This window comes from Microcaecilia unicolor, chromosome 10 (assembly GCF_901765095.1).
Source record: "Microcaecilia unicolor chromosome 10, aMicUni1.1, whole genome shotgun sequence".
Classification (NCBI taxonomy): Eukaryota; Metazoa; Chordata; class Amphibia; order Gymnophiona; family Siphonopidae; genus Microcaecilia; species Microcaecilia unicolor.
Window position 1 is genome coordinate 175,585,751 of NC_044040.1, and position 24,390 is coordinate 175,610,140.

Genomic DNA, 24,390 nt, shown 5'->3' on the forward strand with positions numbered 1-24,390 from the left:
TCTAGTCTTTGGTAGCCCACCCCGCCAAGACCTGTAGCTCTGAGGGGGAAGTCCTGGGTACCAAGTGTTTGGAAGCCTCTGCACAAGGTAGAAGGTATCTGCAGCAGTGCTCCCAATGAGGGAGCAAAGTAGGCATGCCTGAGGGAAAAACCCCTGGTAGAAATTGGAGCGGGTGTGCCTGAGTTTTGGCAGGACTTGCATTGCACTTGGTAAACTGATCTAGTTCCAGGATGGGATGGAGGACTGTAGAAATCTTGTGAGTGAAATACAGACTGCAAGAGATTAGTGCGGCTCACTCATGTGCTATTCTCTATGCTGTAAGCCATAGCTGTAATGTGTTGAAGCTGAATGACTGACAAGACTTAGAGTGGCTGGTTACCCCGTGCTACTTACCTGACAGTGGACCAGAGGAGTTTGAGATAAAATTAAAAAGACTTCAACCAGTTATGCATGTGGAGATTACCATAGACTATAAATGTAATCATGAAGAGAATATCAAGTACCTTGTTCTGGTGGCAGATAGAAGAGATTTTGAAATAGAACCGAACTATGATTTTATGTGCTCCGACTGTATGGGAGAACCTGTTTGAGCTGTGCTGATCACCCTGAATGACCCTGCATTCCATTGTTCAGACCAACTTATCAAGTTTATCAATTGCTTTTCAAGTTGTGTTAGTAAAGCAAGTTGAAGTTTATTGCAACTGAAATTACTAATTACTGAGTAAATGCCAGAGTGAATGCCCAGAGAAAGAGTATCCTTGGCTTACTGGAGTATGTCTGGCCCAAGCCGGAGCCCAACTCATGTGAACCTGCCAGTGAGAGCTCTGTGTGTGGCACAGAAGAGAAATATCTGTTTGTGGCCCAGTAAGGAGTGAAGCTACTCCGAAGTGAGGAGCTGAGCCAAAGGAGCATGACTAGGGTTACAAAACCATATACTTTGTCATTTACTGTAACAACTGTAATGCCAACTCAGGCATAGGAGCCAACGTTTCAAAATGATTGGGGGTGCTGAAAATTTTTTTTTTGTTTACAGGTGGTGCATTCCCCCTCCCCCTCCCCCCGTCCCCTTCCCTCCCTCTCCCAAATTCCAGGCCCCCTCCCTCTCCTCTGAGTTCCAGGTCCACCTCTCTCCCTCCTTCCGAGTTTCAGGCCCCCCTCCCTCCGAGTGCCAGTCTCAACCCCAGCCCGACCTCTTCTCCCACAACAGTCCTCTCCACTGGTCCACCCTCACCTTCCCTTCTCTCTCAGCTCTGGTCAGAGCGAGAAGGGAAGGTTGAAGCGCCGAGCCTGCTCGCCTTTCACTGCTGCCGCCAGGACCCCGAGGTAAGATGACTTTTAAAATTCTGGGTGGCACACAGGAAGGCAAGGGCGGACCAGCGGAGGGTTGTTGAGGGAGAAGAGGGCGGGCACCGGGCACGTTGGGCTGGCGAAGGGAACTTCCGGTTCCAACTTCCGGCTGGTGAAAATATTGGGGGTGCTCGAGCACCCACAGCACCCATGGAGTCAGCGCCTATGGCCTCAGAAGCAACCCTGGGTTTGGGGCCTGACCTGGCCGGAGCCGGCTCCTTCAGTCCCGTGTATGTGTGGTGTCTGGTTCCTCCACCTGAGGTAGAAGGGTTTTAGTGAGGGAGATTTCCCTCCCTTCACCCCAGGATAATTCCAACACTTCTGTGAATTTAACTCTTATGACTTTTTTCAGTTTTCTTATCTGTGACCTACACTACTCTCATTTTTCCACAGCAGAAAAATCACTACAGCACTGAAGGAAACCTCTCCCCCTCCCCTCAAGTACAGATTTCCCTTCTATTTTAGCTCCTTTAGAATCCCAGTCCTCTATGGGCTAAACTCTGCTACTGCAGCCTTTCAGCAAACCCTTTATCCTATACAATTCAATTTACATTCTACTTTCATGGTTTTTATCTCCCACACCCTATCCTTGACACTCACAAAGCTTTCCTAAGGCCACTTTTGCTTGACTATCAAATACACTTATACTGCACAGTTTGTGCCTTTAAACATAATCTATATTTACTTTTAGCAGTTGCATTCATTTTACATGATTTGATCACAGCTAATGATCCCTTTTCACACAGTAAGTTCAGTAATTTGCATAAGTCTGTGACCCTTCCCCTACAGCACATACCGAGATCAGAGTGAGGTCGCTAGGGACAACGACAAAAGATATATTTCAACTGACAGCTTGTCTCTAGCACACAAATAAGTCTCATTAAAACTGCTTTAAAGAGTGGTCATACAAACCAAATGGCAATCCGTTCTCCAACACAAAAACCATGTCCCACTGAAAACCTCTCTATCAAGGGCCTTTCACAGCAAATATTTGGAACCATATTCTGTCTTCAGAAGGAGTCCAGTGAAGTTGCTTCCACAGCGGTTACATGATCTGACTGCTGCTTCCTCATTAACAGCTTAGCAGCAACATTTTTAAGCTTGTCGAGCAACTGTCACATTTTTAAACTTGTCAAAGCTAAACCATGATCAGTGGCGTACACCAAGGGGGGGGGGCGGTGGGGGCGGTCCACCCTGGGTGCACACCGCTGGGGGGTGCCGCGGCACGCGCCTGCTCCGAGTTCGCTAAACTTCTTTGCTCGTTCGCTGCAGCTCCCTCTGCCCCGGAACAGGTTACTTCCTGTTCCGGGGTAGAGGGAGCTGCAGTGAACGAGTAAAGAAGTTTAGCGAAGTCGGAGCAGGCGCGCGCTGCGGCATGCCCCCAGCGGCGTGCACCCGGGGGGGGGTGTAATTTAGTGGGGGGGGGCGCTGCACCCGGGGGGGGGGGCACATCGGCACTCTGCCACGGGTGCCATCCAGGCAAGGTACGCCACTGACCATGATATAACAAAATTACAGTAATTAATTCTCAGGGCCAATCTGACCACCAGATAGACTCGGTTTCAACCTAGGGAGGCACAACTTGGAGTGCCAGTCAGTTTTCTAAACACAAAGGAATCCTGTATAGAAAACATGGAACCAAACAAGATTAGTGGTGATTAGATGGCAACACCAATAATTGGGAAGCAAAGCCAATGCTGGACAGACATCTACGGTCTGTGCTCTGATCATGGCTGGACAGATTCAGCTTCAGCAGCTGGAAAACAAGGCCAGTGCCTGCCAGACAGACAGACTTCTACTGTCTGTGCCCTGGTTGTGGCTGGACAGATTTGGATGGGCTTGAGTGGGGCTTTGATGACAACTTCAGGTGTTGGAAAGCAAGACCAGTGCAAGGCAAACTTCTATGGTCTGTGTCCTAAAAATAGCAAGGACAAATCATATCACACTTTATAATATGGGTTTATCTTGTTGGGCAGACTGGAAGGACCGTACAGGTCTTTATCTGCCATCCTCTACTATGTTACTACATTACAAACATTACTGCAGAGGCTAATGCATGTTAAGTGCAAAACCTTACTGCACATTTTAGTTTATAGACCCCCAAAGTGTCACAAGTTGGTATCATTTTCACTGTCTGTACTGGTTGCATATACTTACATGAAGATATATATATATATATATATATATATATATATATATATATATACAGAAACTGGCTCTAAATGGTATTTTATAAATGGAGTATAATAGTTTTTTTGACACTATTTTTTTGGATGCCACTCATAGAATTTAGTCCTTAGCATGTGTATGTGTGTGGGGGGGAGGGGTGTAAATATGGGTCCTGGGCATGTCTCTGAGATACACACACTTCAGGGCACAATTATAGAATTGTCACCACAATGTTTTGATGTTCAAAGACGTTATTTATTTCAATTTAGCTCGCACCCAGGGGCGGCCCAAGACAATATGCTGCCTGAAGTGAGGAATAAGCTGCCGCCCCAGCTCCTCTTTTGCTGCCCCCAATCATGACCTGAGATCTCTCCCCTTCTGTTCCTTCCCCAACCCCCTTCCTTGAACTTAACTTTTTTTTTTTGTTTATTTTTTCAAAAGGAGGCAGCGACAATGGCAGCAGCGATTCCCATGGGCTGCCCTGCCGCTGGTCCCTTCTCTCTATTGCAGCCCACCTCTCTGAAGTAACTTCCTGTTTCCTCGGACGCAGGCCGTAGTAGAGAGAAGGGTCCAGGACCGGCAGCAGGGCAGCCTATAGGAATCGCTGCGGCCACTGTAGCCACTGCCATAAAGAAAAAAAAGGTAAAATTCAAGGAAGAATGTGGGGGAAGGAATGAAAGGGATGAGATGCCTCCTCAGAAGAGTGCCACCTGAGGCTCCTGCCTCAGGTAGCCTAATGGTAGGGCCACCACTGCTCACACCCTACAACATATTGCTTCTTTAGCCACAAATCTTTGCCTTCTACCTGCATCAACATTGTGCTAAACAGTCCACATCATCAGCAGGGACATTTTCTGGAGTTAGAAGAATAAATCTGGTCTCTATAGATGTGTGAGAAATGGGAGGTAGAGCTTGAGCCAGGTGCATTTCAGACCATTTTGACTTTGCCAAAAAATTTTGGATTTCTTTCAGATTGGTTGTCCAAGCTGCATTCTTCTTTAAGTGTATCCATGAGATGAAGGCATAGGATTTGGATGCCATAACATATTTAGATTTACAATGGAAAAGGCTGATAGGTGAAAAGCTTCCAGGTACTTTAAGAGGAATTTTCAGAGGCCATTTATTTGCATAAGTGGAAAGTTGCTCATGTAAGCTGGTCACCTAAAATCAAAAAGGTCCAAAGGAGGAGAATTCTTGCACAATGGGCAGGATTCTATATAAGGCACCTAAAAAATCCACATGGTGAACATTTCAACCTAAGCATATTCTATAAGTGGTGCCTAGATTTAGGTGCAGTATATAAGAACTTGAATGAATATTCTGTAGGACTTTCTTGATTTTACAGGTATGTTTTGAGTTTATGTAACCCGCTTAAATTCAGTATAAATATTAGCAGGATATAAATATCTTGTATATAATATAATAGAATAGAATAGTTGATGTCCCAGCGCCTAAAACTATGTGCATCCATTTACACCAACAAAAACGTGGCGTAAATCCCTGTGTGTAGATTTACGTGCACTGGGCCATATTCTATAAGAATGTAAATTTGAGCTTTGTTCGGTTTTCTTTTTAAGCCACTTTTGAAAAAAAAAAAGAAAAAACATACAAGTTAAAAATGCGCAAAATCAAGCCACTGGGATGTAGGAGGGGTCAGCATTTTTAGCAGACTGGTCCCCCAGACATCCCAAGAGAGCAATGGGGCACTGCTGTGGACTTCATATAAATGCTCCCAGGAACACATCTTACCATTGCTCCCTTATCTTGTCTTCTGAGCCCTCTAATACCCATCCAATGACCATTGTCCCTAACTGTACACAACTACAATAGCCCTTACTGGTGAAGGGGGCATCTATATGTGGGTACAGTGGTTTCTGGAGAGTTTTGGAGGGCTCACAGTTTCCACCACAAGTGTAACAGGTAGGGAGAGGTATGGGCATTTCTAATACGCTGCTTCTGAATACTATCTTAGCACTGTTGGAGAACAGAATATTAGGCCATATAGACCAATGGTGTAACTCAGTTTTGCTATTCTTATGTTTTCACTATTCATTATTCTTTGAAGCCCAGATGTTTACACACAAAGCACCACTGAGTCAACTTAATTAGATGTAGTAGTCTGCTCTAGATAGTATGATTTCCTAGTATTATGAAAATTAAAAAAGAAAAGAAAAGAAATCCAAGAGACGCTACCTGTAAAACAAGGAATTACTATGGAGTTTAAAGAGTGGGATCTGAACAGTGACAGAGAGTGAAAGCGTTCCTTTACAGTACCTTCAGAAACTGGATTCCCTAGATTGGAAAACCCACTTTCAGTACAACCACCTCCAGGCTAAGTCCTATTTATATCTCTTAGGCCTAGATGCACAAAACTCTAACGACCCTTTAATGACCCTCTAACGACAAAATTTGCGGCCGTTGCATGCATTATAGGCCTTTTTCTGAAGCCACTAGCAGATAACGAAAACGGAATGCAAACCAGAAACTACCATTGAAATATGGACAATTCGCTATGCACTAACCATACCGACGATTCTAACGAATCATTTAACGTGACAAATTTAGCGAGCTCTCAGACCTGTCATTCAGGCCTGAGCTGTCATCTCCCCGCTCCCTCCTGCACCTTAAAAATGCAAGCTGGCATGTAAAAAAAAAAAACGTAGGTAACTTACGTCAATGGAGGGCGGGCCCAGGAACAACGTCGGAGAAGGGAGAAGCAATTGGCGATCAGATGTTCTATCCCATGCAGCACCTTCGCATATAGGTGAGAGGCGCTGCACGGGACGGTAATGTGGAGGGGGGGGGTCCGGTGGAGGGTGGGAGCGGCGGCGATGATCCCAGGGGGCGGGGCCCTGGAGCAAGGGACAGGAAACACAGGAAGGGAGGGGGACCGGGGATGAGAAAATTTGGAGATTTGTTTTTATTAAAACCGGCTGAAGCGGGGAACAGCGGCGATCTTGGGGGGGGGGGGCAAGGGTGCCCATACAGGACGCTCCTGATGAGCGCCTTTGCCCCCTCCCGATCTATTTGGATTTTTTTAATGTTTTGGTTAGTGCAGGGGGAAATGGGGAGCCACATGTTTGTGTTGTGGTTTTTTTTGGACGTTTGTGGCATGCGCAGAGCAGCCAGCATAACGCTTGGCTGCTCTGCGCATGATTTAGGGGCTGATTACGACGGGGATTACGATTCAGTGATACATTGTTTGACCTGTTTTTTTGGTGCATGCTTCGGTTTTTCAAAATCGTTAAGGACTTTAACGATTTAGATTTTGTTACGTTTGTTTGATGCATCTGGGCCTTAGTGACAACCAAGTAAGCTGAAGTCCCACCTCCATCTTCTGTAGCCCATTAACTGTGTTTTCTTATAACCACATAACACTTACCTGTGAGGCCAGCAGCCTCCGCTGACAGGAAAGCACTCCAAGACAAGAGGAAAAAGAGCCCCGTCTCCAGCATAGGGAACTCGCATAGCTTTGTAAATTTTGTCAAGTGATAAAAGAATGTTAAGGAAAAATATTACAATTCCATCCAAGATATGCTCCCGGCTGAGTGCCTGGTACTCAGCAGTAGCAGGACAATGTCCTTACATGTAATCAGTAAGGCGCAATCCTGTAAGTTGACACCTCAGTCTAGACGCCTCAATGCTGTGTGCTTAGTGCCAATTCTACAACAGCATCTTGGTGCCAAGATTCCATTATAGAATACTAGTGTAAAGTTGGCATTGGTGCACCCATGTGTAGGTGTACCCTAATATCAATGGTGGGTGTAGGTTGGTGTGCCTAGGCATGCCAAGTGATGCATGTACCTGAAAGACACACCCATAGCCTACCCCGCTCCACCCATGCAGTTAGGCACCATGGCACTTAGGCACTTCCTTATAGAATAAAGCCTAGTGCATATGTGCCTGTCAATTAGTGGCACCTTTGATGTATCTACCTTTAGGTACTACTTTAAAGAATTGCCTCCTAACGGGCCCTTTTATTAAGCAGCGGTAAGCCCACTGCGGGCTTACCGTGTGCCAATCCAGAACTACCGCTGCGCTACCGCAGGAGCACAGCAGTAGTCTCCACCCCTAGCACGCACCATTTTCAGTGCTACAAAAACCGGTAATTGGGCAATGGTGACCATTGGGTTAGTGTGGGAGCTGCCATCTCAATGGGTGGCGGTAAGGGCTCCCTACTGAAATATCAATGCGATAAGTGCTTCACTTACCACATGGCCATTTCTTTTTTCCTGCTGCGGTAAAAGGGGGCCTCAGTGCACATCATAAACATGCGCTAACGCTAGCGCAGACCCCCTTTTAGCGTAAGCTTGTAATGGTATGAGTTTAATTATCAGAATTAAATGTGTAGCAGAATTATTGATTGTGCTGGATCAGATACAAATATATACCAATATAAAAATACAGCTTGGAAACTGGTCTGGATCTCAAGTCCCTCTTTCCCCCTCCCCCTGGGAAACTTCTGATAACAAAGACTATTCAAATACAAACAAGAGACTGCTTCAAAGAGTTTTAAACTTCCTCTGTTCAAAAGCCTGCCTGAGTGTAAATATCAACACATCTCCAAAGAGCCAAGAGACAGAAAGGTGGGAGAGGTGTGACCCTAGCTAGTAAAGACAAAAGGACTCAGAGGAAATTATAAACAAGAGGCCATTTGCTTGCTAAACCATCTGCTGGCTACCTCAGACAGCAGAACCCAGCACATCTACAGAATAAAGACTTATAACATGTGATCATGCTACAACTATATTTCCCAGTGCACCTAGGACCATAATGCTTTGCAATTTACCCAGGAGTCAGTGCATATAGACCATAATGCTTTGCAAATTACCCACAAATTAATGCAACCAGGAAGCAAATGCCCACAGGACATGTGATCATGCTTCTCTGCTAACTAACAATATAAAAAGCCAGAGCTGCTTCCGTAAAAGACAGGCTCTCTTCTCTCCTGCTGCACTTCTCTTCCATCACTGACTGCAGAATGCCTGGGCTCCTCTTACCTCATGCTGCTCATCAATCAGCTGGACCACAACATGCTTTGTAACAAAAGGATTTGTAAGTTAACTTGATTTAAACCTGTTACCTTGTTTTTAAAGCACAAATTCTCTGTTCTAAGATTCTTAAGACTACCTCTTGTTTGCAACATTATTTACATTACCTGTACTGTAAATAAACCCTTTTCTGCAGCTAAATATATATGGTCTTTTTGTGTTCTGAGTACATGCTTTTAAATCTTGCAGTACAGGCTAGTGCAATTCAACAGAGATAACATTTAATTCTTCTTATTCTTGCAATTGTGAATCTTATTACCTTAATAGGTAATTGGTGGAGAATTAATTAAAATATATATATATATATATCTTAAAACTTAGAAATACAGCAAATGCCTGAGCAATTCCCCTGTTTTAAATCTTTCTTGTAACAAGCTTAATAAAAAGACCCCTAAGTGCATTATCCAATACAGAATAGCTCATCTTTATTTATTCCTAGGTAGTAAATTATATTTAAAAAAAATCACAACTGATTAATCTGCTTCAGTAGATGTAATCTTACAGACAAAATCACTATTCCTTTCAAAATTATACATTAGATCAGAGATGAATGATATAGTACTTTGGAGTCCCTAGTGACCTCTTGAAAAACTGTCAGAAGCAGAAGGAAGTTTAAAACTAGGCCATACACCAGTATCATCCATGTTCAGTCCTTGTGAGCCACAGACAGGTCAGATTTTCAGGCTATTCCTAAGAAATATGGATGAGATAGATTAGCATGCCAACTACCTCCACTGTAGGCAAATCTTTCTCATGCACATTCATTAGGAATAGCGTGAAAAATCTGGTCTGTTGTGGCCTTCAATGACTGAACCAGGACAAACCTGCTACATACAATAGAAAACCAGAAAGGATCTTGCATAGGCAAAAGTAATATAAATCTTAATAAAATGTCTCTATCTATTTGAATGCTTTGTCAGAACTCTACAGAAAGGAAGAACATTCTCTTTAGAAACAGCACGTGCCTGCTTTTTTTCTACTCTGAAGAATCATTTTCCATTCTATCCCTCCAAGGATATGATGACCCAAGATCTCACAGGTGCAAAGTAGAAAACTTAACCTGGCAGAAGGGTAGGGAGTATGAAGCAAGAGATGTTCACATGCCTCATATAACTTCATGAACCAAGGCAGTTATATTTGAGAAGCATCATATAAAAAACATTGACGTTTTCTGGGCTACATTTCTGTCACTTCCTTTCAATGCAGCAGTTTGAAATTATATCTGTAGTCAAGTGAAGAAGAAAATTTGAGAAATGCCTGAGGACCTATATTGTCTCTCACCAACAGAAGCCACTGTGGACCCCCAGGACTAGCTACTACCGTAGTCCTAAGCTCTGTGATCTGCATTTCCTACTGGTGGCCATCTTGCTTCCTGGTAAGGAGATATGTCCACAGCTCCTCAGTCTATTTATTAATTGTCAGAACTTGGTCACTGTCTGTATCCTAAATGAAAAGCTTCTGCTTGTTGATCACTTCAGTTGATTCCAGTTCCTACATTCATTTGTTCTATGAAAATATCCTGCTGGAATCCTTGCACCTTTGTCTTTCCAAGTTAGTTTGCTATGAAGTCCTTCTGGTCACCAGCATCTGAAGTCCAAAACCTGAGAGGAAAGCAGCCTGCACAGGCTGAAGACCTGCACAGTTCTTACAGTGCAGGGGTTCACTCTCTACTGGCTGAATACCAGTATTAGGAGTAAGATCAGAAAAGAATCAGTAATAAAGCTGTAAAAAAAAACACTAAAGATGCTTGGGAGATAGGGGAGAAGAGAAATAGTTAAAAATTAGGGCCCACTGAGCTCCTAAATTTTTAGCCAAATTTAGGAGCATAACTTTTCAGCTGAAGATAAAATTTATGAGCTTAAAATGTATGCTCATAAATTTAGGTGCATCATTCATTTGCCTAGATTTGTGAGCCTAATTTATGAGCCTACTGCTGAACATCAGCGTTAAGCCCTAGCTTCTTTTCCCTATCCTAAATCTGCCCGTTACCACCCACTTTTTATGATCCTAAATTTAAGAGTTTGGTAAAATTTTGAGTAAAAACTTATGCACTCAGCCCTAGTAAATTTTGAAAGAGGCCAATTTGTGAGCATAACTCTCAAAGTTGGGAGCATAAATATTTTGAATATCAGGCTCTTAGAGAAGAATCCAAGAAATGCAGTGGCTTGAATGAATAATGTTGAAATACTGACCTACTTTACAGAGCAAACATAATGAAGGAAATGCAGATTATTTTATTTTACTAAAGGCATTTCAAAGAGTTTCTGCTATTTTGTTTTCTTATGTTAGCCTGTGGCGATATAAAATGTCTTTTGACCCACCGACCTAGATGATGATGTAATACCATTTGCCAACAATACAGATTTCAAAACAGCAGAATTTTCCGTATGTGGAGAAGCAGCATGAGTAGATCACTCTGAGGTTGTTCTTTCAGGCTTTAACAAAAATCTAGCCAGTTCCATAGAATACTCATTGATACATATGTATTAAACCAACATTAAGATTTTCTACTTTAGAACCAAACTGAGATAATGGTCGTTATGTGGGGGGATTACAAGAGAACTCCATGTGACCTTTCAGTACATAAGCCAAATACTGATCATATGCCTTGAGACACCTACTTGCACTAGCGCTGTAAATTCAATGTGAGTCATGCAAATCTATCTAAGGTCTTTGCAGTTAAAACAAGGTAACTGCTTTGTCAATACATATGACCTCATTTTTCTCCTTACTTTAAAATACGTTGTGTAATTCATCAACATTTTCTGATAATGTCATCAAGGTTTTCTCCGCAGTTCATCTAAATCACAAGGGGGCATGCTATGGGGGGGGGGGGTGTTTTGAGTGGGATTTGGGTGGTCCCAGAATTTAGACATTTTTCAGGAATAATGGAACAAGATAAAATGGTCAAGGGCAAAAATTGGGACATTTTTATTTGGACCTGTTTCAATCAAGACTAAGTCACAAAAATGTGTCCTAACTGACCAGCTGACCATTGGAGAGATTAAGGCATGACTCCCCCCACCTTAATCCCCCAGTGGTTACTGACCCACCTGCCGATAGTAATAGTACAAACCAAGTTCTGTGACGGCTTCAGATATTATGGCCATTCCTATTAAAGCAGCAAGCTGGTCTCAGGAGAGACTTGTGGCTGTTCTCAGGAGAGACTTGTGGCTGGTCTCAGGAGAGACTTGTGGTGAGTGCAGTGGATTAAAGAGAAAGGGACCCTGGTCCATATCCCACTCTAACTAGTACATTTGTGGTAGAAACTGTGAGACTTCCAAAACCCACAAAATACCAACTGTATCTATAGATAGGAGACACCTGTAGACCTGAGGGCATTTGTAGAGGTGTACAGTTAGGTTTTTAGATGTTCCTAAAGGGCTCACAACACAAAATAAGGCTCATGAGGTGGGATTTGTACTTGGGTCCCTTTATGTGAAGTCTCACTCACCACTAGGCTGCTCCTCTGCTCTGCTGAGATGTCTGTGGGCCAGTTTACTAGGTATGGTGCCACAAAGCCATCCTTATGGATTCTTTTTGTGCATTTTTCTCTAGGATTTTTTTTTTTTTTTAGAACAGTACCTTAAGAAATATGTACCGCGCACAAAAATGTCTGGAAAATAGCAATTTTTGAAACAGATGTATTTCTGGTTCAAAAATTGATATGTTCTGGATGAGAATTATAGATGTTTTCAGCAAAATGTCTATAATTGGACTTGGATGTCATAATGAAAATGCCCCTCTCTAAGTCCAATGCAACTAATATAGACTCAGTGGGCTTTGGAAATAAGCCCTTCAGTTCTTATTAATTACACTCAAGAAAATACTTGAATGAATCAAAGTATCAAATCAAATGAAGAAACCACAGGAAATACCATGAACAAAACTTTAGCCCACAATATTCCAGGACCAGGAAAAGGAAATATACCCCAGGTGATTAACAAAAATCACAAGGAAATATGAGGATTCTCTAGCAGTTGGTGAAATCAATCCCTTGGAGTTACCTGTATTTTTCTGTAGTATTACTTCTTTTGTTCAGTTTAAAAAAGAACTTAAAACATGGCTGTTTCAACAGGCATTATGGTATTGAGATCCATTAGTTAGTGTATCTAACCAGATCATTATGAGATTTTAAATACTGCTTTTTTATTTGTCTATTATGTTATCGTATGTGGTTCTTGTGTTAACTATTATGAATGTTTTTTGTAACCCGCCCAGAACTTTGGATGGAGCGGCATATAAAAATTTGTTAAATAAATAAATACATAAATATACTCCCAGTACTTCTGGTTATTCCCTTGCTCTATGAAAATCAATGACCGTCTTAGATCAAAGAAAAGAACATTTTTCCCATCTAACTCATAAAACTCATGGCTAAAATGCTGAGGAGCAGGTGTAAATGTATGTGACTGAAGTATGCAGGTAGTTATAAATTTTATAATATGTGGGCTCGATATTTACAAGTGTTTAACAGGGCAGGAGAGTCTCCTACCCCATTAAATCCCACTGAGCTGGCCATCCAGCAATATTCTGTGGCACTTGAGTGGTTAATGTCATAGAATATTGTCTGTGACCGCCCAGGACCTGTCTGGTTAATGCCAGGTTGGTCCAGGGCGCTGTTCCTTCTAAGTTGAGTGACAGTCTTCCATCTACTTACTTTACTTTATTAGATTTATATCCCACATTCGTCCGAGTTGAGGACTCCATTCTGTGCGGCTTACATCAAAATTAATGTGGTTTACATCGAAATTAATCAGAGGATGAGGTTACAGTTAGTGATTTCTTGTATTGTTAGATTACACAGATATACATGATCAGAATAGGGATGTGCGAGTTAAAATATTCTAGGGAGGATATGTCATAACATGGGCTGGTTGTGTCTTGTCGTTGTCTGTCATTTGATACTAGGTTGCATCGATCAGTAGGAATTTCTTGTACAGATATGTTTTTATTTTTTGCGAAAGCCTTCATAAGTGATGCCGTGCTGCGTATTTTTGCTTGAGGGCTGGTTGCAGTATTTCTACTAGTGACATACAATCTGGTATACAAAAGTGCAGATTTTGAAGATTATTCTTGTTCTTATCCGTAGCCAGTGTAGGGATTGTTACAGTGATGTTGCGCCTTCGTATTTGGATGCCCTGCAGATTACTCTTGCAGAGGTGTTTTGTACTGTTTGTAATTACAGTTCTACCAGTGGGGGGTGCTGTTTCACTATCACATATTCAATATTGAGGGAGCAGGCAAGCTCTGCAGGATTCCAGAGAACCTGCCTGTCCCTAGCAATTGAAAATACAATATTGAAGCACCCCTCCCCCTGCTAATAGCAATGCAGTTGGAGGACACCCACTCAGCTTAGAGGGAACAGAGCTCCAAGCTAAGTAAGTAGATAAAGCAAGGACAGCAAAAAGGCTGGCCTAACATTATCTGTGAAGCTACCAGGCACCAGTCTGAATATCAGCCAGTGTCCAGTCAACTTCCAGGTGACCACACTTACCCAGATATTCAATGCCACACCCCAGACACAGCCTGACATTGAATATCTGGGTTTAATTCAGCACACAGCCATAAGCAGCTTAAAAGCCACGGACTGCCACAGGCTGAATATCTACCCTGTGTGTTTAACGTGTGACTCCACCTAACTCTGTTCGAGTCAGGGGCGTAGCCAGACAACAGATTTTGGGTGGGCCTAAGCAAGAAGTGGGTGGGCACCAAGTGTTCTCCCCCTCCCAATCACCACCACCAAAATAATATCTCAACTGATGGGAAAATGCTTCTTTCCACCTTGGCTGGCTGCAGCAGGCATGTGCTGAAAAATTAGCATGCTCAGGTGCCGGTATCGTGGAGAGTAGCACTTTTGTTACCATCAGGGGGTAAGTCTTCAGCTGGCCAAGCTTGGGATCTCCACCAGCTACCGCTAAACATGTGCTACTGCTGGGTGGGCCTGAGCCCTAATGGGTGGGCCACGGCCCACCTGTGGCTACGCCACTGGTTCGAGCTATGCCCCTGATCACACCTACAAATAAGTTGTGCAAAATGTGTTTGGCTTCTTGTAAATTAAGTATTTTTATGCACATAGCTAGCTCATGGGGATAATTTTACAAGAGAGCTTTTACATGTGACAAATCCTTTATAAATGACCTCCTAAGCATGCAATTAAATGGATTAACATGGCTTTACACAACCTAAAAATATGACCCTACCATTTGTAGCAATGAAAAAGTGGCGTTTCTTGTAATTTTAGGAGCACCAAAGCATGCATACCACAGCAAAAAATGGAGTACCATGGGGCACGCTAAGACATCCCGTGGCAATCTCATGTGCACATGTTACCCACGTGCTAAAAAATAAAGGGGGTCTTTTACTAAAGCTTAGCTCGAGTTATCTGCAGCAGGACCCATTTTATTCCTATGGGCCCTGCTGCAGATAACTCGAGCTAAGCTTTAGTAAAAGACCCCCCCAAATATGTTGATTGACACAGGGAGGTGTATTTTGTGCTAACTGGTTAGAGCAGCTGCATTGCTGTGTATCAACCAATCAGCATGTACTTAGCACACGCTAATCTGTTTTAATGGCCACCATTAATACAAAAATAGGACATTCGGCCATTTTACTAAAGCAGTAAAAATGGCCTTAACGTGTGGGAAAGAGCCATGCAAGGGCACGCTGAGACCACTTTTACTGTTTGATAAAAAGTCCTTTAATATCTTTGTAAATGAGAAGATGATGATTAAACTAACACAACCCAGAAACTGTTACCTTATTATGAATCTTCCCACCATAATCAAATCACTGTATAAAAAATGCTTTACTGTTTTATCTTTTCCCAAAAGCACCATTATTTTGATAATTCCCTTATGTGTTTACAAAAGCAAAAGTAATAATATGCTTTCCTATAGGCCTGATAACTCAATTAAGATATGCAAGTTCTCCCTTGGAATTCTAGTCACACTTCTCCAGGTTTACCGAGTTTATGATAAGCCATAAAACATGATACTGTCTGCATATACCAAATAAAAAATGATAACAATTGAATATACTTGAAGGCCTGAAACTCAAGAAAGCTATTATCTTCACAGTATAATGGCCAGTTATGGTGGGTTTTACTGCAATTATAAAACTCTCTTGGGGTTTTTTTCTTACTGTTGTAATGTTAAGAAAAGAAAAATATCATCTTTTGATGTGCAAACACTTGCATTGCAAAAACATAAAGCCAAGATATCATGGACAGGTACAGCCCCCTCCCTGCCCATCTTCAAATCTCTGCTTAAAGCCCACCTCTTCGATGTCGCTTTCGGCAACTAACCTCTACACCTCTACCCAGGAAAGCTAGACTGCCCCAACTTGACATTTCGTTCTTAGATTGTAAGCTCCTTTGAGCAGGGACCGTCCTTCTTTGTTTATTTTGTACAGCGCTGCGTAACCCTAGTAGCGCTCTAGAAATGTTAAGTAGTAGTATTCAGTGCTGCTACCCTGCCCTCAATCATGCCTCTCACTAGTTGACAACTGGTCCTCTCCACCATGTATTGCTGATCGTAGCTAAAAAGCTAAGTACTCTTTTGAATTAAAGAGATATTATGTCATTTCTTTATAAATGCAAAATACAAAGAAAGACAAGGATGTTTTCGAAAAATACTACTACAATTTTTTTTTAGAATAAAACAAGGACTAATATTAAATGGGTTTAAAATTGGATTGATGAGGATTGCGGTACTGCCCCTAATTGTATGCTTGGCTCATTGAATTATTCAGCCAAAGAGGCGGCGAGTACGCTTATCTGGTAGATCCTATTATGACGCCCTTATTCTACTGACCTTTGTAATATAAGGTTGAGAATTATCTGAGAAGCAGAGCATATTGTGGTTGAGGTCTCACTAGTTAGTGGCATTTTTATCCTCCTCATTTGTTTTATCATTTTATTGTGATGATTTTATCAGCATAGTCAGTAGCCAGGCAGCTCATATTTTCAGAACCGTAGGATTGCAATAGGTACAACCACTTAGAAAGTAGAAAACAAAGTCTTGCTTCCAGCAATATCCTAAGAGCACATGATCCATGCAAAGCTTTTCCATGTCAAATAAAGCATAAAGGATATTAAAGCTGTGACAACAGCATACGCAGACCCCATGGCAAATGATCCAGCAAAGATCCACAGGAAATTCCCAACGGACTGGAAGAAAGCAGCAGCATCAAACGCATTGGGATTCTCCTTAGGACTGTAAATTGATATTGAACTGGAAGGAAAACAAAGAAGAGAAAACAATGAAAGCAAATCACACTCTTGTAATACTCTTGTCCAAAGTATAAAAACCCTTTTGCTCAGATGGATAGTACCAAAAGATGCTCCTCTGAGCTTTAAGCAAAATTAAAAAGAAAAAAAAAACGTTTTAAATAAAACAAGGGAAAGACAGTAGGAAAACACTGTTGTACTAGAAATATTGTAAGAGTATTGTTTCCACATGAACCTGAAAGTAAAACATGGGAAATGTAATAGAAATATGTAGTGAAGAAAGATCACATTGAATTATTTATTGGACAGATGTTGCCTCTGCTCGTCTGCATTCACAAGTGCTTTTGACAAAGTGTTGCACTTCTATGACTGTGATTTGTATAAGGAATTTCTCTGCAGCAGTCTGTACAGAGTCATCACCAATGGCCTTGTTGAAAACTACTGAGCAAATCCCATCCCACAATGTAACCTTTTCATTAACAGTGTTCAGAATATCAACAGCAGCAAATTAGTAGTCATTTGGGGGGGGGGGGGGGGGGGGGGGGGGGAAGCACAATGAATTGGTTCTGCATAGCAATAAGAAAGACCAGCAATTTTCCTTTCTATCCAGTGCTAAAAGCAACCAGAAATATGTATTTCCAAACAGGAAATGGTGGCAGGCACCAGTGGGAAATCCATATAATCTTGATCTTTAAAGGTCAAGTAGACTGGTTGTAGGCTGTAATGTAATAGCAGATATATAATGATATAGTAGGTTACAGCAAATAGAGACCAATTGGCCTGTCTGTCTGCCTACTTATTGTCCACTCTGCTAAGGATGTATTCCCCATCCCACTTGTAGACGATAGACCAGTGGTTCCCAAACCTGGTCCTGGAGACACCCCAGCTAGTCAGGTTTTCAGGATACCCACAATGAATATTCATGAGAGAGATCTGCATGCACTGCCTCCACTGCATGCAAATCTCTCTCTTGACTATTCATCGTGGATTATCATGAAAACCTAACTGGCAGGGGGTGCCTTCAGGACCAGGTTTGGGAACCACTGCCCTAGACCATTTCGAAGACATCAGTCTCTATTTAATTCAATTTTTGGCTCTCTCCTATCCTGAGTAGATAAACTTACAAGTTCCCATATCCTATGTAATAAAACACACCTCCAACATTCTGAAGCCGAGAAAGTGAAGCCTTCAAGCTTTGAAGCATTCCTGCAACGTTCCAGAACTACGTGTCTTCAATTGAGGAGATGGAGCCTTACAGAGCGCACTAATGCTTCAAGGCTTGTCGGCTTCACTTTCTCACACACACACACACACACTCACTCTCTATTTCTCACATATACTCTCTCTCACACACAGACTCACACACACACTCTGTCTCTCACACACACTCTCTCTCTCTGACACAAACACACACTCTGTCTGTCTCTCTCTCACTCATTCTCTCTCACATACACACTCCATCTCTCACCCACACACTCTCTCTCAAACATACACACTGGGGAAGAGAGGGAGGGGGCATGGAACTTGGAGGGAAGGGGGGCCAAGAACTTGGAGGAGAGGAGAGGGAGGGAGAGAGGGAGGGGGGCCTGCACCTCAGATGGAAGGAGGGCCTGGAACTCGGAGGGGAGGAGAGAGAGGGAGGGAGGGGGGGTTCATGGAACACACACTCACTCTCTCTCACACACACACACACACACACTCTCTCTCTCTCTCTCTCTCTCTCACACACACACTCAATCTCACACACACATACACTCTGTCTCACACACTCTCTCTCTCTGACACAAACACACACACACTCTGTTTCTCTCTCACTCATTCTCTCTCTCTCACTCACACACACACTCCATCTCTCACACACACTTTCTCTCTCACACACACACTCCGAGGAAAACCTTGCTAGCACTCGTTTCATTTGTGTCAGAAACGGGCCTGTTTTACTAGTTTTATATAAAACCTAGCCTCTCCTCAACCTCATGTCTTACAAAGTTTTAACATATCTTTTATTGGTACAATATAATAATCAAAATATGATGTAATGCATGAGCTTTTGGGACTACACAGGTCCCTTCCTTATTCTGTAGTCTATTGTCGTTTTTGTGTTACAACATCTTTTGATTATTTATATGTTGGCCCTAAAGAAAGTATCACTTTGTAAAAAGATCCCAGTGTTTGTAGGCCCAGTATGTCTGTAAGAATTCCACCTTATGGAAGACAATTAGCAACTAGTTCCTGAATCCTTTGAATGCTTATATCATAGATTGTACATTATTACAAAGTTAGTTGCATAGGGATTTTGGACTTTGAAACAAAAATGTGTAAGGTTTTGTAGTGACCTGTGTGGCTGGGGGGCTTCACGCCAGGTGTACAGTGCAGGGATAAAAACCCCTGTATGTCATTTGGAGGGGGAAGGATAAAACCCCAATAGCCATTTGGGGGGGGGGGGGGGGGGGGAGGGCAAACCATCAAGGGAGCTGCCTCTCTCTTGTGCTACACTGATCCTCACTGCTGACATTCCATGAAGTCTACTGTGCCAGTCAATCAACGAATAACACAATTTAATAAAGCATATTCTTCTGTGATTGATTACTTGATTTGTTCTTACCAGTGATAGTGGAGTTTAAAAAAAGGTTTGGACGGCTTCCTAAAGGAAAAGTCCATTGACCATTATTAAATGGACTTGCGGAAAATCCACTATTTCTGGGATAAGCAGTATAAAATGATTTGTACTTTTTTGGGGATCTTGCCAGGTATTTGTGATCTGGATTGGCCACTGTTGGAAACATAATGCTGGATTTGATGGACCTTTGGTCTTTCCCAGTATGGCAATACTTATGTACTAAGTGATAGCCACACATAACACTCTACCACTGCACGAAGTGGTAGCCACACATAACACTCTACTTCTGCATGGTCAAGGCGTTCCTTCTTGAGTGCTGGCTGCTTGCCCATCTGAGTCTGCTCCTGAAACTCAATTCAGCCCTTGTGGCATACAACTCTACTTCAATGATAGCCAAATAAAGAAAAGGCCCCAGCTGCCTACCAACCAAACTGTGGCAACAGAAAGATGCTAAACCCTTCCCTTCAACCTATCTACATACCGTAACAGGATACACAACAGGGAAATCTGGGGGGGGGGGGGGGGGGGGGGGGGAGGAGCATGGCAGCCAGCGTTACACTTGTTTTTCCCACTCCAGTTTGAAGCAGAATGAGACATACATCCTCAGTAATAGGAATATGGCAGCTCTTTATATCTTCCAGGGATGCCAAGGGTGACCCATCCCAAAGCTGGAGATCTACCACTGTTGTGCTAAATACTGAAGGTCAACCAGTGAGGTTTATCTCACAGGCCCAGCCATATCTAACACCAGTCCTGCAGACAATGCAGACACACAGAACTAGCAACAAAAAAAATGTGGTATCTTAATTAAGGGAGGGCCTCATCTGTTTTCTTGATTTCTCACTGTAAATACAAAGACCCCAATAGTCACAGAGGGTTCCTGAAATGATTAACCTAAATTGCATGCTGCCGCTAGTATTCCTTCTACAGAATGGGTGCACTTTCATCACCTTATTTATCCATGCATTGTTATCTTCAGTAAACAACAACCTGGACCTAAATGTTGTCACTATTTTATACCTGCCCAACGTTTATTTTTCAAAAAGTTATTGGAAGAGCTTTACTTTTTTTTCTGCATTACCACACAGGAACCATATTCATGTGCACTCAGTTTTCATTTATTATTGGAAATTGATGTGTAGAATTACTAGTGGGCTTTCAATCTCTCTAGGAGATGCTCGGATTGAGACAGAGAAGCAGGCAGGCACATCTCTACCTCAGACCACTACTGTGCGTTAGCCTTTGTTTTAAGATGGTACAGCATCTGAGATGAAGGGGTAATTCAGTCCCTGAAATAAGTTTACTCAAGAATTTCTTGAGCAGGGATTGCCAATTGGGGAAGATTGAAATAAACAGCACAGTAGGCAGCTATGTGATCCACTTATCCAGCGACACACTGAACTGAAACCATCAAATCGATTTAACCCCGTACAATCAATTCTATTCACATGTGGTCCCACAGGCAAAAGACTGAACCTTGTTGGAGCACCTAATCTTTTAGCTGGCTTGAGCTGATCCTCTGAGTAAATGTATTTTGATGGACTCCAGAATTCTTTTATTTTATTATTATTATTATTTTTTAAACTAGAGGGCATTTGTGAAATGCAATGAATTTGTTACAAACAGTGCCAGCTTCAATGAATCTTTCTTTTATCAAACCCAAGGCAAATGCAGTGATGCAGCCAATAAAAGAGTTCATTTGTTCCAGGGCTTTGTTGTCAGTTTGTTGGCCTGTCATTTTTCTGTAACCCATATGGAGCAATGTTTTAAAACAGTGGTTCCCAAACTTTTTTGGCTCACGGCACCCTTAGTGTCTGAGCAAATTTTTGGCACCCCCCCTAACCTGTCACACAGCACCCTTAGAGGGGCATAATCAAACGGGGCGCCCAAGTTTTCCTGAGGGCGTCCCTGCAGGACGGCCCCGTGAAGGGGTGTGGAAACTGCTATTATCGAAACAAGATGGGCGTTCATCTTTCGTTTCGGTAATACAGTCGGGGATGCCCAAATCTCAACATTTAGGTCGACCGTAGAGATGGTCATCCTAAATGTTGAGATGGTTGATCTTAGAGATGGTCGTCCCTGGTTTTCGGTGATAATGGAAACCGAGGACGCCCATCTCAAAAACAACCAAATCCAAGGCTTTTGGTCATGGGAGGAGCCAGCATTCATAGTGCACTAGTCCCCCTCACATGCCAGGACACCAAGCGGTCACCCTAGGGGGCACTGCAGTGGATTTCACAAATTGCTCCCTTACCTTCAGTGCTGAGCCCCCCAACCCCCCCCAACCCCACTCCCTACAACTGTACACCACTACCATAGCCCTAAGGGGTGAAGGAGGGCACCTACATGTAGGTACAGTCGGTTTCGGGTGGGTTTGGAAGGGCTCACATTTACCTCCACAAGTGTAACAGGTAGGTGAGGATGGGCCTGGGTCCACCTGCCTGAAGTGCACTGCACCCACTAAAACTGCTCCAGGGACCTGCATACTGCTGTGATGGAGCTGGGTATGACATTTGAGGCTGGCATAGCGGCTGGCAAAAAATTGTTTACATTTTTTTAGGGTGGGAGGGGGTTGGTGACCACTGGGGGAGTAAGGGGAGGTCATCCCCGATTCCCTCCGGTGGTCATCTGGTCAGTTTAGGCACCTTTTTGAGGCTTGGTCATGAAAAAAATGGACCAAGTAAAGTCAACCAAATGCTCGTCAGGGACGCCCTTCTTTTTTCCATTATCGGCCGAGGACGCACATCTCTTAAGCATGCCCCAGTTCCACCTTTGCTACACCTCCAACACGCCCCCGTGAACTTTGGTCGTCCCCGCAATGGAAAGCAGTTGAGGACGCCCAAAATCGGCTTTCGATTATGCCAATTTGGGCGACCCTGAGAGAAGGATGCCCATCTCCCGATTTGTGTCGGAAGATGGGCGCCCTTCTCTTTCAAAAATGCCCATTAGTGTCTGAGCAATTTTTTGCACCACGTCGCCCCCTGGCCACACAGGTCTCCACCCCGCCACACATCATGTCCAATATTTCTCCCTCTCTCCCCCATGCACCATCTCCCCCCTCCAACCCATGCCCCCTTTTAATCCATTTTTTACCTGAGGAGAAGATGAAGAAGAGCCTGAAGCTAAGTACAAGAGGGAGGCAACATAGCCCTAGCCTCCCTCCCCCATTGCTGAGTTATGAGCATCCAGGATCCCAGGGCGGGAGCAGGCCTCCAAATTTCCAGGCTGTCGGCATCAGCAGCGATCTGTAAGTGCTGCCTTCAGCCTGCCCCGGAAGCTTTCTTTGTACAAGCACTTCCTGTTCCCATGTAGGCGGAATGCTGTACAAAGGCGGCTTCGGGGGCAGGCCAAAGGCAGCGCTTACATCGCTGCTGGCAGCCTGCAGTGGGCGGACGGGCAGTGGAGAGAGGAAGGTGAACAACACTGCAGCAATCTTTGTTCCGGTGCTTGGCGTGAGAACTCCCATCTGTACCGCGGCACCCCTGTGAGTTCGCCACAGCACACTGGGGTGCCATGGTGCAGTTTGGGAAATACTGTTTTAAACCATTTTAGGGGTCCCTTTACTAAACTACATTAGGTGCTAATGTATGCCTAATGCAGTTTAAAATGGTATACCATGGGATGTGCTCAGGCATCCTGATTACACCAGTGGCATAGCTACGTGGGGCCAGGGGGGGCCTGGGCCAGCATAGATTTGGCCCTGGACCCCCCTGACGGCCAGCATAGATTTGGCCCTGGACCCCCTGACCCCCCCTCCTGCCGCCAACCCGCCGTCGCCTGCCTTTGCTGGCGGAGGACCCCAACCCCCACCAGCCGAGGTCCTCTTCTTCTCGCAAAAGGCTTCCGTCTGTTTCTGACATCCTGCATGCTGATCTGCAAGGCTTCGTTCTGTGAATCTGATGTCCTGCACTTACAACGTGCAGGACATCAGAAACAGAAGAAGAGGACCTCTGCTGGCGGGGGTTGGGGTCCCCCGCCAACAAAGGTAGGCGACGGCAGATTGGTGGCGGCAGGGGGGGGCAAAGTCAGCAATGGTAATGGGGGGAGCAATGGCAGGGGGGCGGCGGCACCAGGGAGGGTAGGCTAAAATTTGCCCCCTCACGCTGTAGTCTGGCTATGCCCCTGATTAGCATACACTAATTCGGGCACTAAAAAAATATTTTTTGGGGGAGCAGAGAGTGGACATTGCAGCATTAAACAGTTAACATGCGCTAATGTAGATGCACTAAGTGGTTAGTGCAGGATTACCACATGAGCCCTTTCAAAATGTGTGGCAGTAAATGCTCCACTGGTATTTTTTTTAAAAGGTAACATTAGCATGTGGTCATTAATACAAAAAACAGAAAACTGGCCATTTTAAGGTTGCAATAAAAATGGCCTTAGCATGCGGTAAAGACCCATGCGAAGGGTGTGTGAAGGCCACTTTTTTCCACAGCTTAGTAAAGGGACACCTTAAAGACAACAGGCTATTATTGCAATACCTGAAGCTGAATACATAGGCAGAATAAATCTAGTGGAAAGTATCTGCAATGAAAAAAGGTTTACATTTCTTGGAATGAAGAAGAGTCTGCTTTTGTCACTGTACATATAAAACAGAATTATAGATATGGCATTAAAACTACTATATCAAATAATTAAGGAACATCAACAAACAGTGGTGTTCCTTGGAGGGGCATAATCGAAAGAGGCTCCCAAGGACGTCCTCACAGGACGTCCCGGCAAAGGGGCGGGGAAACCCGTATTATTGAAACAAGATGGGCATCTATCTTTTGTTTCGATAATACGGGTAGAAACTTGGGAGACGGGCCCCAAATCCTACCAGCAGTCTGTGCTACCTTCAGTTTTGGGCAGGCTTGGGGGGTCCCTTGTAGAGGCCCAGAGCAATTGCCTTGCTTACTCCCTTTCTCCACTACCCCTCCCATCCCCCATAAGATCTTACAGCATGAGGCTTAGTAGAGGAGAGTAGAAGCACT

The 24,390-nt window shown here is 43.6% G+C and overlaps 1 protein-coding gene across 2 annotated transcripts in view; it reads right to left on the minus strand.

Moving 5' to 3' along the window:
* Positions 1-24,390, minus strand: part of SLC9A9 (solute carrier family 9 member A9) — a 514,180-nt gene that overhangs the window by 298,467 nt on the left and 191,323 nt on the right. For both annotated transcript variants that reach the window (XM_030216056.1, XM_030216057.1), the window contains exons 7-8: positions 16,663-16,801; positions 6,899-7,004 (exon numbers count right to left, since the gene is read on the minus strand). In XM_030216056.1, the coding sequence (XP_030071916.1) occupies positions 6,899-7,004; positions 16,663-16,801 (245 nt within the window). The remainder of the gene's footprint in view (positions 1-6,898; positions 7,005-16,662; positions 16,802-24,390) is intronic.